This window comes from Lissotriton helveticus, chromosome 7 (assembly GCF_964261635.1).
Source record: "Lissotriton helveticus chromosome 7, aLisHel1.1, whole genome shotgun sequence".
Lineage (NCBI taxonomy): Eukaryota > Metazoa > Chordata > Amphibia > Caudata > Salamandridae > Lissotriton > Lissotriton helveticus.
The window spans coordinates 265,877,224-265,896,641 of NC_136068.1; the positions used below are offsets into that span (position 1 = coordinate 265,877,224).

At 40.4% G+C, this 19,418-nt stretch overlaps 1 protein-coding gene across 1 annotated transcript in view; it reads right to left on the reverse strand.

Moving 5' to 3' along the window:
• ATP9A (ATPase phospholipid transporting 9A) overlaps positions 1-19,418 on the reverse strand; it is a 510,313-nt gene that overhangs the window by 155,456 nt on the left and 335,439 nt on the right. The window contains exon 17 of the mRNA XM_078652049.1: positions 808-891. Within this exon, the coding sequence (XP_078508175.1) occupies positions 808-891 (84 nt within the window). The remainder of the gene's footprint in view (positions 1-807; positions 892-19,418) is intronic.

Sequence of the window (19,418 nt, forward strand, 5' to 3'; positions counted from 1 at the left end):
TGGAGCTGCACCACACCACTTACAGGTGGATAAGTGCAATACTGTAGAGAGAGAGCGAGTGAGCGAATATATATAAATATATATATAATTATTTTTGGGACAGCAGCAACTCCAAAGTTCTGCTATTCTGCTTAGGTCAGAGTTTCTTTCCACTGAAAAGCTGTTTTTGTTTTGCTAATAACTTGGTGCCATTTGACACAACAATTTTGAATCAAAATGTTGATCTGGTTTAGGTTTGGCATGGCATAGCATGCAGCTTGCACATTCCTGGTAGAAATAAGCAGATTAAAAAAACAGTATTTACCATTTTAATTCCGTAAGATTCTTTGCTGTTTGCTACATAAAGAAAATAATCACTGAAAACGTTACACCATTCTAGAAACTCAAACTGTACTGAAGGAAGAATTGCCATTACTTGTGTGGTGTAAATCTGTTGAGTCATTTTTGAGACATCAGTGTTACAGTGGTATTTCAAGGGATGAAAAGTTCAGGATATCTGGAACAATAGTCTACAAATTCGTGCAAATCCAAGTTTTCAGTCTTTCAGTCATTTGCACAGAGTAATTAACTGAAGAATACCACAGTTGAGTCATTTATGGTTAGCAATGGTTGTAAGACCTCACAATATGTTCAAAACATAAAATACACAATTATAGTACAGTTATGGTTAATTATTTAATCCAAAAAGGCTCTAGAATTTTCCAGTGGTTAGCTCTGTAATCTATAGCTCACACTCCAAGTGCTCATGACATCACCCTTGATGTACGAAATACAATTACAATATAATAAACCAAGTAAGCATTTTACCTCGAAATCTTGATACTGTTCTTCAGTTAAAGACTTCTTAGCAACAACCAGAACTCTCAAGCCTTCTCTGGCCATGTTACCACACTATAAAGAAAAAGAGACAAACACACATAGGAGCTTGGTGAAATATGTCTCCCTTAAACAGGTGTCAAAACATAGATCTACTATGTAAGCTGACTAAATGCCTGCAGGCACCAAAGCACAAGGCTCCCTGGGCCCTTAGTTGACAGCTGGTGGGGTACTGTCCCTGCCAAAACCTAGTGCCTTGGCCCCAATACTTTCAGAGGTGTTAATCTCCTAGCTGGTAGATGCCTTTTTCTTGAGCCCCCACTGTCACACAGTGAGGTCTTGAGCTGTAAAAGTGAGGTCTTGAGCAGCAGATTGAGTTGTACCAGAATTCTCTACTGGGTGGTTTTTAAATACTTTCTGTAAAGTGGTACATATCAGGACTTTTCAGCACCCAGGTTAAATTGTTGAGTTCAAATGTCTTTATTGAAATTATTATGAAGAATATCACGTCAAACATATACAAAAAATGTAACCAAATAACAGAAAATTAAGCATAAATTGATTAATATATACGGAATTACACTAAGATTATGTCATATAATATAATTAACTTCCCCCAAAAAATATTTATATATGCAAAAAGAACTGTATAGAAAAATATTTAGAATTTATAATAAGTATTGCCAATAATGTAATTCTTCAGAAAACATATCAGAGAATAAAGCAAACATTAAAATATGATTATTATCTATAGGTTTCCAGAATAATTAATGTGAAAGAGGAGATTTTATTAAGTTTGATACGGAGAACTCAAAACATTCTCTATAAAAAGTGACCCAAGATTACGGAGTATGTACAGAAAAATTACTAGCAATGTTCCCATTTAAAGTGAAAGACATTTAATAGTTTGGCTTGAGTAACTGATAATAAGAATGTAAGTAACACTTCTTTACAAATAATAACAGAAAAATAAATATTATCAAAGATGAGTGAAATATGTTGATTTATTTCCAAAACTGACACCTAAAATTGTAATATCACACATATTCAATTGACATATAATTCAATAAACAAGTTGCATCAATACAATGCCAACATAAAGGAGCTTTGTATAACATCACTCCTGCCACCAGAGAACTTAAATGGATCCCTATTGAGCTGCGAGCCTGCTTCATCACAGCCTGCTTCACTCACAGAGCCCTGCACACAGGCAAACCTGAATACTTAGCCGCTAAACTCAAAAGGGCCAGCCTGTCTAGAAGCCTCAGAAGCTCCAACACCATGCTACTCATCCCGCTGAAAACACGTAGGAAAAAACCTCATCCAAAACATTCGCTGGAAACGCCCCAAAAATCTGGAACTCCATTCCCCCCCACATCAGGACGACCCCCTCGTTTCCAAAATTCATGATCTTGCTCAAAGCCCTCTTCCTCGAACGATCACAAAGGAACAGATAGCAGACGTCACCGTCCCGAACCAAGAAACCCTTCTGAACACTGAATCCGCTCAGAGACTCGTTCGATTTGTTCTCCCCCCTTCCCTTCTATGTGCGTTCATTATCCATCCACAACCCTCTTGTTATTTCAATTTTGAACCGCTTTCTGCTCTTAAATGTACATGTTGTGAAGCGCTCCGATACCCTCAGGTCTAGCTAGCGCTATATAAAACTCTTAAAATAAAAAATAAATAAATAAGTGCGCCTAGAAACATTGCGAACTTTTTGTGGGCGGACGGGTAGGTCTGTGATATCTATTACCCTGTAATAAATTTCTGCTTGTGTTTCTATTTTTATTTTCTATGCTACAGTTTCCAGTACATTTAGTCTTATGGGTCCCAACCAGATAGAAGAGACGTGAGGATAGGCTGATCCAGTGTGTCCTTGATTTTGTCCCAGACTTTTCTCTCCTTCTCCCTGGTTATTCCTTTGCTTCTCTCTGATCATTCTAGGAAATAGAGGCATAGGAGACTGAGGTAGAGGAAAGGGGTGCTCTTCGCTCCTGCAGTGTTGGTTATTGAACGGGGTTGTGTGGGGGTCGGAACAGGTAGCACAGAAATCAAATACAGCATTTGGGTCATCAGAACCCATTTCTGCTTCAGTTCTATCACTCGAGGTGAGATATAAAATGTACCCTTTGGATTTTACCTTTAATCTTTTGCAGGCTATCACAATTTTTACAGTATCTGTGATAGCATCAAATAAATGAATACCCAAATATTCTGAGTGACTACACCATGAGGTATCAGAAGCAGATATCCAGTCATGAGTACAATATGCATTCAAATGAAAGAATTCAGTCTACAATTGATGTATATCCAGATACTATAAGTGTCTTTAATTTGTAATATTTGTGGTAAAGTATGCTATGATTTATCAGCAAACAATGAAAAAACATCTCCATATGCTAACGTTCTTAAACTAATATCTGCTGAAGTGCCCTTAATGTTGGTTTACAAATTAAATACAAAAAAAAGATTAATTGCTAGTAAGAAGAAAATTGGGGATGGGGAAATCACGGTCTTATTCTTGTGTATATTTGAAAAGAATATGATGTCAAATTATTAAAATACGTTCTGGCAAGGGTGTGTGGCATATAGCTTTAACCATGTTCAGAAAACTGAAACTATACTGGTAAAACTGTTAGGATTTAAACATAAAAAGCGAATGAATTTTATGAAACACCTTTTGGCATCTATGGCATAAGGCTAAGAGGAGGTTTAATGTACTTGGACTTTGATACCATATGACAAAGTATTGTGGTATTACATGAAGAATACCTCCATTTCATGATTGTTTGATTATGTAGTATGGATGGGAGCATTCTAGATAGCGTACTAGTCAACTTTTTTTATGCGTTTTATAATCTTGATTAAGAAGAGAAATAGGTCTATAATTTAATATGGATAAAGGGTCTTTATCAGGTTTTGGAATAACAACAACTAAAGCATCTAAAAAAAAATCCATCGATTGCTGCTTTTTTGGGAAACGTCAATAAGAATGAAGAAACTTTGGATAAAATTCTTTATAAAATTAGATCAGGACAGAAATTTACCAGCGTGACTTGATAATAGTAATCATTTTGTTTCCAAGAAAAATGTAAAAGGTTCATCTAATAATGATCTATCTGTTATAGAAACTGTAGGCAGGTTACAAGAAAATAAGAAGTTGTCTATCATTTGATCTTGAACAGGGAAAAGTCTTTTATGCAATTGAGCATTAAAAACGTACTTATTAGCAATATCTTTTGAACTTGTAAATATCACCTTGTGAAGATCTTTTAGCATGAACTTGGCTGTAAGCTTTCTGTATTCACAAATAATTGGCTAAAGGTTATAAGATCTATGGCAACTGTAATATTATTTTGCTTTTTATTACATTGCTTTTTTCCCCAAAACATCTTATTAAACTAATAACATATTTTGTGTTTTAAATTTGTATCTGTTCTCCCCTGAAGTAATACAAATGTCCAATATTTTGCAATTCTTGTACTGTAATACACAAAGATATTAGGGCATGGCCTGAAAGGTCAATCAATTACATTTTAGGGAATATAAGTAAGTTACAAAAATTGTGAGATAAGAGGTAATCGATTCTAGAGAATGAAGAAAATCTTTATTTGTGGGGTAATATAATCTCTAATTGTTTACAGCTTTAGTAGTATTGAAAAAGGTTGTAAACAGTTACAATACCTTGGAGGATTTAAACGTAGCTGTTGAGAGTCTATTAATGGGTAAATTATTAGGTTTAAGCCTTACATGCTACAAGGGTTATATTACCAAGTTTAATCATTTATTTAGTAAAATCTTTCTAAAAACTTGGGTCATTGTTACTTGGTGCATATAGGTTAACAAAATGGAGAACATATTTGTAAATGTTATTCTTAGTATATATAGATCTACCATCAGCACCACAAAGTTCATACAGAATTTTAACAATTCATTTCTTAGCAATGACACTCAATTTTTCAGTCTTATAGTACTTGACAAAATAATATTCTTTGTAGATAAAATATTATTTTCTATATGAGTTCCTTGCCAATTGAAAATAACCAATATCAATGTTATACCTATGTAAACATTAATAAATCTTTCCATTTTTAACAGAATGTTCTAAACCATTGAGATTTAAAGACATAATTGTAATATTCTAACTTGAATCCATATTTGCTACTTAACATAAGTAGAGCTTCTTCTACTAGCAATCAAACATATATAATTGACAATTGACATTTAAAGTCCACATAAAAAGAGACAGCAACATGAAATAAGGTCTTTATAAGGATATAAAGACCACATAAGTAAGACATACAGAAATCAGAAAAGTACAGCCAGGATATCACTGTAGAATACCCACAAGAGATACAACACAGACAGAAATGTAATCAGAGGAAGCAATGACGGAATGCATTATAATCACAATAAGAATATTTAAGGATCACTATAAATCATCAGATTTTGGACTACCATCAAAGAGAGTGTGTGAAGCTGCAAGTAAGCAGCTAAATGATTTAGAGATGTAAAAGATTTGGAGAAGACACCCTTCAAAATCTTCACAGTGGCAGGGTAGAATAATTTATATTTATAGACAGCTTCTTTAAGAAGATGTTTAATAAGAGAAAAGTATTTGCAAACTCCCAGCTGTTTCTTTAGCACAGCCTTGATGTATATACACTTTCTGCCATCAACCAAGAGTGATGAAATTTGAATGACTGCTTTTTGAAATAAAACAATATAATAGAGTAAAATATTAAAGATTGTTTGCCTAGGTTTGACTGCATTTAGTTTGTATTGTGATGGTACACTATCAGCCTTATCAATCTCAAACTACGATAGATGTTATATTCAATATGTTAGAAGAAAGAGTTTCCAGGTAAATATAACAGGTTAGTTCTTCTATAATTTCTAAAAAATAAGAAATGTGAAGTTTATACTATTTGTATTGTCGAGCTCAGTTAACATTTTCTGCATTGGTGTTAGCATTTTTATTACGGGATACATTTGAGCAGAGCTTAAAGGAAAGCAGCCATCTTGGTGAACCCGCACTTTAAACTCATCTCATCATGCAGTAACTGTCAAACCAGGCATGTGAGTTGCATTCCTATGAAACCCACCTGTTCATCAAAATCACAGGATATCATTTTACACATATAGGGGTCTCAATGAATGCTTTAAAACTATTAAAAACAGGATGCATCCGAATTGGTTGGTGTTAGACTCGAGCACTACAGAGCTGATTCCCAATACTACTGCACTTACTAAATTAGAAAGAAATCATGCCTACAGGAGTATTGGTGACTCCACTATTCCTGTACCCAAGAAAGTGATGATCTGATGAGTATATTCTGTCCAGCAGTTTTCTATGGAGGACCATATTAACCAACTAACTAAAACTGAGGCTTTATATAAGCCTCCTAGCGCAGGTGAGCCCATATCATTGAGAAAATGGGATACTGACAACTGTGAGATTCATTTGAAACACTATATCATTAAATGTGAAGGACAGTTTGTTGGTGGCATGGAGAAGCTCTTTAATAAAACAAAAAAAGAAAACATGGAATAAGGATGATGACAAGTAAGGCCCATAAATACATCACCTAAAAAGATTGAATTGACCTCCTATCACAGTTACACGGTTGTTAAAATCTTAAAATCTTCTGCACTAAAGAATAACATTTTGAAAAGTTACTCACGTAGAAAGCTTTACTAAGCCACACAAACATTGTTGAGCTCTATGAGAAATACCTTGATATAGAAAATGAGCTCAGTTCAGACAGTACAAATGTGTAACTCGCTCCATCAAACTGTGAGGCAGTATCCCAGGCGGAAAGCTTTGGAAAGAGTAAAAGCTCACCAATTTTGCCATGAGAAGCTAAAATTCAAGTCTCCCTTGCTACAAGCAGCTTGACACAAGAAGGTTTAGCAAATACAACCATCAATTTGGATGTGGAACACCCGAGTCATTCAGGCACAATAGTGATCTGACAGATAGTGTAAATAAAACTTCATCATAGAGGATTAAACAAGAGGGAATTCATATGAAAAATGAGAAGTCAATCTACAGAATAAAGTGAAATGTTAAAATAGGACTTACAGCTACACAAGTAAAGTGCTATCATTAATACTCAGCGTTTAGTTCAAATTAGCTCTATCCATCCAGGTACAAAAAATTATAATGGGTATTATTCGGATTAATCCCAACAGATCTGAAATGTATGCAGCTTTTGTTTAAACTTAATGTAATTTTAATTAGTAGCAATGATAGACATTCTATCTTAAATACTAAATATGTTCTGCATATGTGTCTTTTGACAAACCAAGAAATATTTTTATTGCAAATTAAGTGGCACAAAGCAACTCCTGATGTGATATGTTCTTGACCACGTAATCTGCTCTGATGTGCTAATACCCTAGACAAAATATAAAACGTCTTTGTAATGCATAGCTTTTGTCACAGAATATTAAGCAAAGCTGTTACAAATAAGAGAAGCAGCCAAACAGAGTGGTAAAGAACCAAAATAAGTAAAATATAAAGGAAATCTGTAGATTGTTTTCTTGAATGTTGGCTTCAGACAAAATGGATTGATTCATCTTTCACGAACATCCTATCTGTCACTAGATAACAGAATGTTCATTATTAAACTGTCGGAAAACAAGAGGGAGCTTCCTTTTTGGATACGGCTGCCAAAGAGAACTCCAAAAGCCATTTTTTATCCATAGTATTAATTGTGTACATATGCAGGTGTTAAGCTGTTGTTTTAAGAGTGAAACAATGAGGTTGCGTCATTGTTTGTTTAAGGGAAGAGATGGTTTAGCGGGTGGTGTAGAAGTAGTAGTCCAGAAGGTGGAATGACGCAAACCTATATTTTTCATACCTCACTGTCGTATAAATGGGCTCATTTGCAGCCAGTATCTCATTCTTGTGAGGGAAGGGTTTCTTTCATTAAACATGGTTATCAAACCCTTAGCATAAACTAATGCAAATAAGGATTAGCACAAGGATTGCTTCAACGCAAGGAAGCGCCACCGTTTGAAAATCTCTAGATTTGACTGATGAATATTTTGTGAGAATATGTAGAGGCATTAGAGTCGCATGCATTCGGACTACCCAGGAAATGCTAAACGTTTGAAGACTGTGAATGAACACTTTGGAAACATGCATGAGTGACACACATTCTGGGCCAACTCATATGTGAAGTTCTTGCACTTGGTGTTGAGGTTTGGCACGAGGAGAGTTGCTTTAGTAAGAATTAAAACATACTTTTTGAGAAACTGTTATGTTTGTGAACCAAGGGTGCACAAAATATATCTGCTGGGCCAGCGATGACGTTTTGGAAATGGCACATAGCTACGGATGTAGAAATTCAATCAGGGAAAAAACAGTTTAGGGAGATAACTCAAATATCATAATTTATTAGTTACGACATTTTGGAATCTGACCATCTATACAAGAGTAGGGAAGTTGGAAAGAACACTCTCTTTCAGAGGATTGGTGGAAATTGATGATTGCTTTGCTACGTATAAAAGTTGTAATCGAGGAAATATGGCTTTGGGGTGATATGCCTCACGTCTTTTCTATGGGGCTTGCTTATGAAATACAAGTAAAGTGCTGGGAAACATTTTTGAAAAGTAATTACAGTGTGCATGGATCACAAAAATGTGTTCATCCATGTATCATAGATTTATGCCCATGATTGGTGAAGTTTAAACATTTTGGAGATTTTCATTTGATACATGTGTGCACAGAACTCTACTAAAATAGATTTCCTAGCATATTTCTAGCCTTTAAGTTGTACTCAAGACTATCTTTGAGTACACATTTTTCTCTCTAAAAATGTTTCTCCCCAAACATTTTTCTCCCCTAACAACCCAAAATGTATGGGAGTTGTCTATAATTTCCCATCACTGAAGGGCAGTTTCACTTACTATTTACAGCAATGACTTCCCAGGGTAGAATCAGATGAAAAATATTTGGGAATTCAAGAGTTTAGAGATTTCCCTAATCGTTCAATGAAACGCCCCCTGAACCATTTCATCATAACAGAAATTACCCTACAGAAGAGCAGGGCCCTGGGAATGTTTATGGCACACTTGAAGTGTTTAATGGCCTTGCATATATCTTCATGTTACAAATCCAGATATATATAGTAAAACCTGACCAGGAATAATGTGAATTTGAAACCTTAAAGTTGACACATCTCAGACATTCATGTCCATAGGCGATTATCTACTCTTTCCTTATTGTAGGAAGCTGGCTCTGTATATACTATACCAAAGTAAGGTATGGTGTGGTTGAGCAGTCAGGATTATCAGAGTGTAGTGTTAAGCATTTGTTGCACACACTCAGGCAAAAAATCATTTCACACACTCAAAGACTGTATCCAGACCAATGGTTTGTTTATAAAATTGTTACTTTGTTATTTATATTACTAGAACCAACATTTACTCAGTAGGAGGAAAGTTATACTTTCAATACAATTACAATTTTCAAGATACAGTGTGTACTTTTTTTACAGATGCATACAAGACTATACAGTACAAGAAATGGGTTGTAGACACTTTAGAGTACTTATAATTACTTTAGATTACTTTCCAGTTACTTTTCTAGTATGGAGTGAAAAACTAATAAAACAGTCTAAGCATCACAGGGCATCAGTAAGCAGGTTAACTCGTTTGAAGACACTAAGTTACTTTTGTGGCAGTACAAGACAAGTTCAGTAATTAAAAAACGTTTCAGAGAAAACCCACCATACAATCCTACGGAGAAAAACCAGGCTGTAGGTATGCAGGTAAGTAAACAGTTTTGGGAACAGTGTTTTTTGGGGGGGGGGGTGGGGCGGGAGGGGTCGAACCAAGGTTCCCTAAGGTTCAGGTTGGCATTCAAGGTGTGTCACCAGTGGCAGCCGGTTGCAGAGTTCAGGGTTCCAATGTTAGCCAATGCGTTCCTATGGAGATTGCCAGTCGAGGAAAAAGACTGCAGGCTGGAGCCAGAAGACTGGAAGAAGTAAACCAATGACTGGAGGCTGAAGATGAAGAGTTGCTGGACAACAGAACACCATTGGTCGGGCACCTCACGACTCAGGAGCTGCGGGTGCAGGGGAGTCTTTTCCTGTCGGGTTCTGCTCACCAGTTCTGATGGGGGGACCCTTCAGGATGAGGCTGCAGGCACAGAGGAGAAGGACAGAGGAGGTCGTCTAATACTGGATCCCAAGTCAGGATCAATGAGACCTCGCTGGGTTGCTGGGCCACATGAGCTATGGGTGTCCGGTGAAGAGTGGTGAGGACTCGCGGTTCCAGATGGATTTGGAGTTCTGGCTTGGGTTGCTGTTGGACAATTCCAGTGTCATTGTGAGATCAGAGTCTTTTGAGAATGCAGGGCAGGTACCCTGTGTTCTTGAAGGCTGCTAGCAGCAGGACACGCCGGTTTCAGCTTGCAGGGGTTCTGAAGCAGGAGAGAGGCCAATAGGGCTAGGGCCAAAGCAGTTGTCATTGTCCTCTTCTCCTGCACCACGGCACTTTGGTACTTCTTCTTGTCGAGTCAAATCTGAATTCTCTGTTCAGGGCTGCCCCATAAATACTGTATTCAGGGGGTGTTTTAGAGGTATCGAGGTAGTATCCAATGAGCTACTGTACTTAGGGTGACTACACCCTTAGGGTGCTCACCACACACGGGGGGTGGGCGCGATCCCTATTTTTGATTGAAGGGTGCCTACCATCTGCAAGATGGCAGGCACTGAAGAGTGGGTTTCACCTCGCCTCCCCTACCTGAGGGGTGGGGTTGTCAGAGGTGAGCACACCTTCTGGGCTGTTCCACTTTTTCCTGACTGTCTTACCACTGAAAAGGGAGTGAGACAGGAAGAGGCCTGGACCTCATAGCAGGAGTAGCTGGGGGTCACGCTGCAAAGGTGGCAAGACATTTGAAGCTCCCCTGCCACAGATTGCTCTTTCTGACCTGGGTAGGTGTGAACACCTCCGTCAAGGAAAGACTTTGTTTCTAGGGCCAGGGAGCGAAGGCTCTCACCCCAGGGGTCCAGAAACGTGTCTTTTGGTGGCAGACTGGTGTTCACCAGTCGGAAACCCACCAGAGGCTGGTTTGGTTCAGGGGTCCCCTCTAGAATGAACCCCTGAGTGCAGGGATTAATAAATCGGATATTGGAATCTGTGCAGGATTATTATTCTGAGATGTTTGATACCAAACATCCCAGGATTTACTAAATCCATTATGGTGCTAGGAAACTCGTAATGACCAATTTCCAGACCACATACTTAGGGTGGCTTTACTGAGCATAACTAAGAATAGCCTTAGATATTATAGGGACTTGCCTGCTCCTGCAGATAGGCCTTCACATGAGACACAGTGCACTCTACCTTAAGGGTGGCTTGCCTAGGCCTCATGCAGTGCTGGGTAGGCATGGCACACAGGGATGTGTGCCATGTCGACTCTTCACTTTCAGCTGCATCAAAACACACAGGCTGCAATGGCAGTGGCGCATGTTTGTGGTGAGAGGTCCGAGTGTGGCATAATGCATGCTGCAACCATCAGAGTCCTTTCCCTGGTTACCATGCCCGTGGTAGCATAGTTACCCCTTACAAGGGGATTACAGGTAGGCCAGATTTGTGCCAATTGTGGAAACAATGATACAGTTTGGGAAAGAACACAGGCCCTGAAAGCCTAATTGGTAGGGACCCATGGCTACTCAGTAAAATTGCATCAGGTATCTGGCAAAACAGTTACGGGCAACCATGCAGAAAGGGCACTATCCTACACATATTTATTTTAAGTCATTGTAGTCAGAAAGCTGAAAGCTAAAAGCTAAAAACTAAATTTCCTTCCAATGCAGCCCCTACACATCTTGTTGGAATTAGCTTGTGGACCATTAGAAGAAAATCTAGAACCAATTTATTAACCAGTGTCATCTTGTTCATTGCTTGTGGGCTTTGTGCAGTGGTTCGTAGTGCTTCTATACAAACCACCATTATCTATGAATAGCACAATTAAGTAGAAAAATTGAAATGTTGTTAAAACACCATACAATTCCATTACACAGTGGCTATCTTGGACATTGTGCAGCACTTGCTATGGCAATGTACATTTCGCCACCTGCGTACCTGCCGTCCTTCTGCTTGCTGCTCTCCTGCTCCTCTGAGCACAGGCTGAAGCTCCCAGACTCCCCAACGGCCAATCCAGACACTGCTCTCATACCCATGAGAGCAGTGAAGGGATTGGGCAGAGTGGGCTTGTTTTGTGCTCCATCGGGAGCTGGGAGTCTGTCCCTGCTGGTCTCTCCACCCAGCAACACAGCCTGGTTGGAAAGATATCATTGAACATGACGGTTTGGCCATACTAAGATGGCCGGCCAAACCGTCATGCGCACTGACAGCAATGCCCACCCTCCTCCTACTCCTGCTGCAGTGCTCTGGCCCCGCCCCCCAAAACCTGGCAGCGGGACCCTCCCCCGCCACAGCGGAGGACCTGCCGCTGCCTGAAGTGCTTAAGTAAACAGCTCTGCAAATGTAGGTGGTGAAATACTTGTGGGTAGGGTGCAGTGGGCAGAGGAGGCACGGAGCGGTGGGACGGGCAGAAGAGGCACGGAGGGGCACTCACACTAGAAAAAGGCAATCACTATGCGGCATCACTTTGTAACCTATAAATCTGTACCTCTCACCACAAGTAACTGTTGTACATATTAGCAATGTTACCGACTCCCATATCACTCTCGGTCCTTATGTAATTCACTTTACTCTACTGTAAAGCTCTCCGACACCTCTGGGTAAAGTACATGCTATTTAAAAATGCATAAAATAAATGCAATGTGCCAACTTCTTGACAGGAACCTATGCGAAAACGGGGTAATTCACACCAGAAGCCAAAGGAGTACGTTGATTCTCTTTTCTTTCTCACATTCTTTGTCTGCTTCCAACACAGGATTGGTTGGTGGTCATTATATGTGGCATACAATCTTATGCAACCTCTCAATCGATTAACTTTGCAGGCGTAGCCACTATAGTGGATTGTGGCTTTGCTTCGAAGCTGTGTTGTGGGCTCAACCACATGGTTTACTGTCCTTAAGCTGTTAATCTAACAAAGATACATTTGCTTTACCAATATATGAAGGTTTGATCACGGACATCTTAAGGATTTTGAGGGTCATGGGCCAAGGTATTTTGAGGGCCCCTGTTTGGAACAGCTTTGAATTTATGATCCAATTTCAGCTATTTCAAGTTGTCTTTGGCTAGGTCACTGACTCTGCGCAGGCAACTAGTCCAAATTCCAAACGTGTTTCCATCTTATATTCAGGGATATTGACCTGTGTTTTCAATATTGTAATTTAGCAGTAGCTCACTTATATTGCAATTAATCACTGCAAACCGCTGCCCTTTCTCAAATGTGGGGTACTATTCCGATTAAAAAGGAACTTTTTTATGGATGTTGCATTTCTCTGCGTAACTGCTGTAAAAGAATTCCACGCATCACTTGTATTTAAAAATAAACTAAAAGAAAGTGGTATTGAAAACAATCTATCTTTAAGAATCATTCAAGGTCATCAGGGCAGGGCTGTGTGGAGAACAGAGCCAAATCTATCAGGGGGCCCCACTAAAAGGCTGGGACCCTGGGCCAGAGCCCACTTTGCACATGCCTTAAAATGTCTCTGGGTTTGATATACAATAACTAAATGAATGTACAAACAAAGCAGCCTCACACTAACTCATTGAAATTACATCTCTACCTCCTGAGTTATTAATAAATGAGATTTTCAAAAGCATGTGCTCATCTGCTTTGGTTTTTAATTCAGTTTAACATTTCTCAAAACTGCCGTTGCAAAGCCGGAAACGAGAAACGCTGTAGTTGCATTAAAGTGCCGAATCTATTTAAAAATACGACTATTCTTCCTGAAAACTAACTTGTAACAATTTGTCATTGTTTATGCTCGAACCAAGATGTCTGTTCCGGACACCCCAGCATTCATATTTCATAACGTAGCACTGCCTCGTACTTTAGATCACGCCTTTGAAGGTAAAGCCAAGAATCACAATTTATAGCTGATGTGCACAGACAGGCGTGTAGTGGGACTACAGTGATAAGGGACATCAAAGGTCTGAGCTGAGGAGAAACTTGCAGAAGGTTCGGCAGCAGAGGAAACGTGGGATGACCCGAATGATGACTGTACGCAATTCGTACTTGCAGAAACACAAAAGAACAGGAAAGGGTCTAAAATTGATATAACTCAAAGTAAAACAAACGCGCCAGAAACATGTGTGACAAGTGAACGTAGAACATTAAGAGGACAGTGTATATATAGTAAGACATTTTTTTCAATACTTTACAGAATGAGAGGTCGCTGTTGAATTTATCTTTTTCCGAAGGCTGAATATAAGACTGACAAAAATTGAATATTATGGTTACTGTGAGAAAGCCGGGTTAAAGACTCTTTGGAATTCAGAAGTTACATGGCCTCAATTATAACAACTAGGGTCTTTTGCCTCCTGTGTGCTGAGGCCCCCCGTATCAGTAACCCCCACTTTAGCACTTGACTCTCTGGATAGTGAGGTAGACCAGTCCAAGGCTGACTCAGAGAAGGTGCAACGGACTAGAAACTCAAAACACAACAAACAATACTTAATAAATCACTGTACAATCAGTGCCTTTAATTTTACGAAGAAAACTCTTTATTGCATACAAAAGTAACATACAAAAGTAAATACAATGCACAGATTAACATACAGATACAACCCTATGAAGACACACTCTAAAGGGCTTAACCAACTTCAGGGGGTGTACCACAAAGAAAGATCACACAAGTTATGAGAACAGCCTAAATGTCCACTGAACACCCTATGACAGAGCCACTGCAAAGGTATGTGCAATTGTAGTTTCAACTCCTAGAGACAAAGACTCCAACCTATGCACAGAATGCAACACGAGAGGTGCATTAGTAAAAAGTCAGACCTACTGGCTTTGTCAAGGTGTCACAATAGAACTCAAGAGTAAAGCAGAAGCCTTTATTTATAATGCGTTACAGTCATGAAACTGGCTTGAAGTGGTATCATAATAGGCTCTGCAACAATAAAACGTTTTGTGCCAGAGTCTTATTTCTACATTGAAGAAGCTTTCCCAGCAACCACAAAGAACCTAAAAAGAAAGGTCCATGCACCCCAGAAATTCCAGGCAAAGCCTCAGCTCCAGGTGTGTTGGAATTCACAGGCTTTATCTCACAGGGTAACTCCGTCTCGGACCTAGGAGAGCTAGGGTAGCACAAAGAAAATCTGTAGGGGACTCCAACAGGGGCTCATTGTTCCTCCTGGTGGCCCCCAGAGGTAAACACAACAAGTGGTGCCTCTAACTAGGCTTTTTGCCATCTCTTTCATGTGGTTGCTCACTGAATCCATTTTGTAAAGTATCCACACGTGAGTTATTTTTTATTTTTAAGAGGGGGTGCTCTTGCCTCTTCTGTGGGGGTACCCGTATACACAGTCCTCAGGGCAGCTTCCAGGAACCTCCAGGAGTCCACAGCCCGAAGTGGTCAGGGCCGGCTACGTGCCTTCAAGGCACTCACTGCTTCATGGACTATACCAAATGTAGCCAGTTATTTAGAAAAAAACAAAAGTGCACTTCTGAACTCTGAAATTGACCTCAACCATTTCAGACACCTAGCTCCCCAAATTCAGTTAAAATGCAGGTTCGAAGTCGGACTATGGGGCATACATTCTCATGCAGATAAATCGTATTAACCCCTTCGACGCTCATGACGAGCTGGGCTCGTCATGGCGTAGCCTCCTCGCACGCTCATGACGAGCCCAGCTCGTCACGTAAAGTGCGATTACGAAAAACCCAGCGTACGGGCGGAATTCCGCCCGCACGCATGCGGTTAAGTGACAACAGAGCAGAAAGCAGACTAGCGGAATTCATGTTTGTTTTGCACCTTTTGTATATGGCTCCACCTTCTCACAGGAACTACATACATTAATAATGCCGCTCAAGTAACGGTTCTAACACCTTGGTCTCATCAGACAATGAACTCGATGGACCAACCTACCAGTGGCCATTTGGTAAACGAACACACTACTGTTTTTGTTTTGTTTTTTAAAGAAAACACTTTTCACTGACTAGGTTATTTGATAATGCACTCGTAACAACTAGGTAATTGGCTGGGTTTAGTGAAACTGTGGTAAATGATGACAAAGGATACCCGAAAAAAGACAAAGACTGGTGACTAAACTGTCTTTTTGGGCTTAACAGAAACCTATTCAGTGTGTTCTGTTCATACCTCTCTCTGCACAACACCGCCTATAGTGTCAAAGTTATATGTTAATGTATGGCATAGGAAAAGTTGTACTATCAAGCATTGCTTAGTTCGGCGCCAACTAGGTCCAGCCGTTGCTGCAATGTGCCCGTGTTCAATATCTGTGGCGTGATGCCATCATTGTACGCACCACTAGATTAACACCCACATTTCCACTGCATGGCACAGCTGCCACTGAAAGGTATCAACAAAGTGAATCAGCAGACCCTCCACTGCACAAAATATATACCCCACCAACAATGTGCTTTTACATTGGAAGGGTATTTCATGGAATGTAAGGAACTAGTAATGAATCCAGCAGCGTATTTCTCCTAGGATCCCAGTTCATTGAGAGATACACTCCAATATTTAAACATAAAATGACAGAATAGCCAAACAATAAAATGGACCCTTACACTATTCAATTTTTGTGGGAAAAAAGCAAACTGACAGCATTCCAGGTTCACTTTAGATAAAAACTACGTTGAGGTACTACGAGGTGATTCGTTCCATAGTTCCTAATCATGGTCATACTCAGGGTTGCACTTACAAGTGATAGCGTACCTTTTCTTTCTGCCTTTTTTAACAGTTTCAAAGATTAAATTCCAGCAACTGAAAAAAGTAACATGTCATGTTCATTGCTGAAACAGAACAAATTCTACAGAATTTTTAAAACCGAAGTGGCAAATGACACCAACATATGAGTGTTCTTCGTCAATGCTGTTTAATGCATACTCAGCAAAGTTTGAACGACGTTATTTGCTCCCACGGACTGGCAATTTGTTTTTAGTTTCATCATACATTTTTGTGTAGAAATTTACAAATTTACTTGCCAATATTGTATAAATCTCAGCAATGACATCAACTTTAAAGGGTTCTTCGCCAGGACATTTCAAGATTCATAAACCATCCCTTCATATCGGTGTTTGCCTCAAAACCTATGATCTGATCATTCAGCTACAATCAAAATCAACACTGAATGGAGCCTAAACGCCTAAAAGTAGAGCTCCAGTGATTGGTGCAGGGCAAGTCCATCTCAGCCACAATCGTTGCATTTTCAGCCATCAATAAACCTTCTAAATGAGTTCTACCTCCCTCTATTTCTCTGTAGGGCACCAACATGGTGATAATTCTGCAGGCGTGCACCTCAGATATTTAGACATCAACCAACAGATGGATACTGCAAGTAGGGGATCAGTTGAACATTCTGAGGTTTTACTCAATAATACTGAACAAAGATCAGAACTGAAAAGGCATCTGCGGCTTTCTGGGTATCTATCTATTAAGACCTGACAATACAACACAGAACTTTGCAGAGACAGAATATCCTCCAGAGCAAACTGAGTTCTAAGGAATATAATCAAGAATCTATATCAACAAAGATCAAAGAGTCTGTAGGAAATGCTGTGACTTACTCGACAGGCAATGAGCAACACTCTTCTGTAAACATATACGTTATGCTGTATTGGGGTTAGGGATGCCAAGAGATGGATGGTGTTGCTCCTGCTCCAGTGCCACATGGTTGCACTGCAAGGATATTATAGAAGGCCCCACGTGGACCCTTGTGTAGTTTCAAATGATTGGCTAGTACTACATTGAACACATTCAAATATGAAGCCTTACCTCATTTGCATTGGCTGTGTCCGTTGAAAGTGAGACAATCCTCTTTGTCAAGTGCTTCCCCTCATTATCCAAAATCGTGGAGAAGCACGTGCATACCGTGCTCTCTGGCTTTTTAGAGACCAACGATCTGCTTCATCCCACTCAATCGGGCTTCCGCCCCAATCTAAGCACCGAGACGGCGCTTTTGGAGGTGTCTGAAGCCATTAAGGAGGTACTGGATTCTGGAGGCAAAGCTATGCTTGTCATGCTTGATCTGTCGGCGGCCTTTGACACCGTCCCCCACGAGGGTCTCCTCGTCAGACTTCATGGGATCGGTCTGAGGGGGACAGTGCTCAGCTGGTTTAGATCTTTCTTAGCGGGCCGTCGACAAACGGTCTGGGCCTCGCCAAGCTCTGCCGTGATGCCGCCTTTGGGAGTCGGAGTCCCGCAGGGCTCTGTGCTGAGCCCGACTCTCTTTAACATCTTTATGACTCCATTGGCGGCACTGGCGGAGTCTCTGGGGGCCCAGATCGTATCCTATGCCGACGATACCCAGCTCCTCTTTACATGTGGGAAAGGAGAGGATTTTGACGGAGAGAGTATTCGTGAGTGCCTTGGGGCTGTTTTCAAATGGTTCGAGCTGAACAGCCTCAAATGTAACTCAGGCAAGTCCGAGGTACTCTTCTTCGGTTGTACTTCTGACCCTGATTGGCAGGCATGGTGGCCGATTAATATGTTTCCTCCTGCACATTCTTCCCAGCAGGCAAAAAATCTGGGAATCAAGATCGATAATGGTCTGACGATGAGATCTCAAATCCTCGGTCTTACGGGAACATGTTTTGGCCTCCTCAAGATGCTCCGGAAGTTTCTTCCTTTGCTTTCAGAAGAGCACAGGAGGATCACCGTGCAGGCTTTAATTGGCTCCAGATTGGACTATTCCAACGCCCTATATCTGGGCCTACCGGAGTATCTATTACAGCGCCTTCAGATGGTGCAGAACTCAGCTGCTCGGGCTATTTTTGGCCTTCACAGGCGAGCTAGGGTGTCCAGCCTTTTGCAGTCGCTTCATTGGCTGCCTATCCGGAAGCAGATAGTCTTCAAGGCGTTGACACTGGCTCATAAGGCTCTTTATGCCTCGGGCGGGAAATATCGGCAACGGAGGCTTACCTTTTATCGCCCGGCTCGATCTCTGCGATCCGAATCTCTCTTCCTTGCGGTGGTCCCTCGAGTAAAAAGGGCCCGCGTAGGGGGTCGCTCCTTTCAGCTGAAGGCATCGCAGCTTTGGAATGCCTTGCCATTGACTCTACGCAGCATCCCTAATTTGCTGGCCTTTAGGAAGGGCCTTAAAACCTCTAGCACGTTCCCTTCTTGGTTCTCTTGTTTCTTTTCCTTTTATTCTACTGTGTTATGTTTGTACGCTTACGAGCTGCCAATAAAAAGCGCCGGGACACTCCATTGGAGTAGCCGTGCGCTATAGAAATCAAAAATAACATAACAACATAACATAACATTATAAAAGTTTGTGAATGGGCACAGGTCCCTGTGCGGTGCAGGTCTGCCACACATAAGCAAGAGGGAATGTATTTGCTCCATCCCCACACCACACTGAGGATACTCTGTGAGGGAGCATGAAAGAGCCTACGTCCCTAGCACTCCTCCAAAAGAAAATCACCAATGAACATGCACACACCAAATCAGTAGAGTATATGATTAGAAACTTGTGCA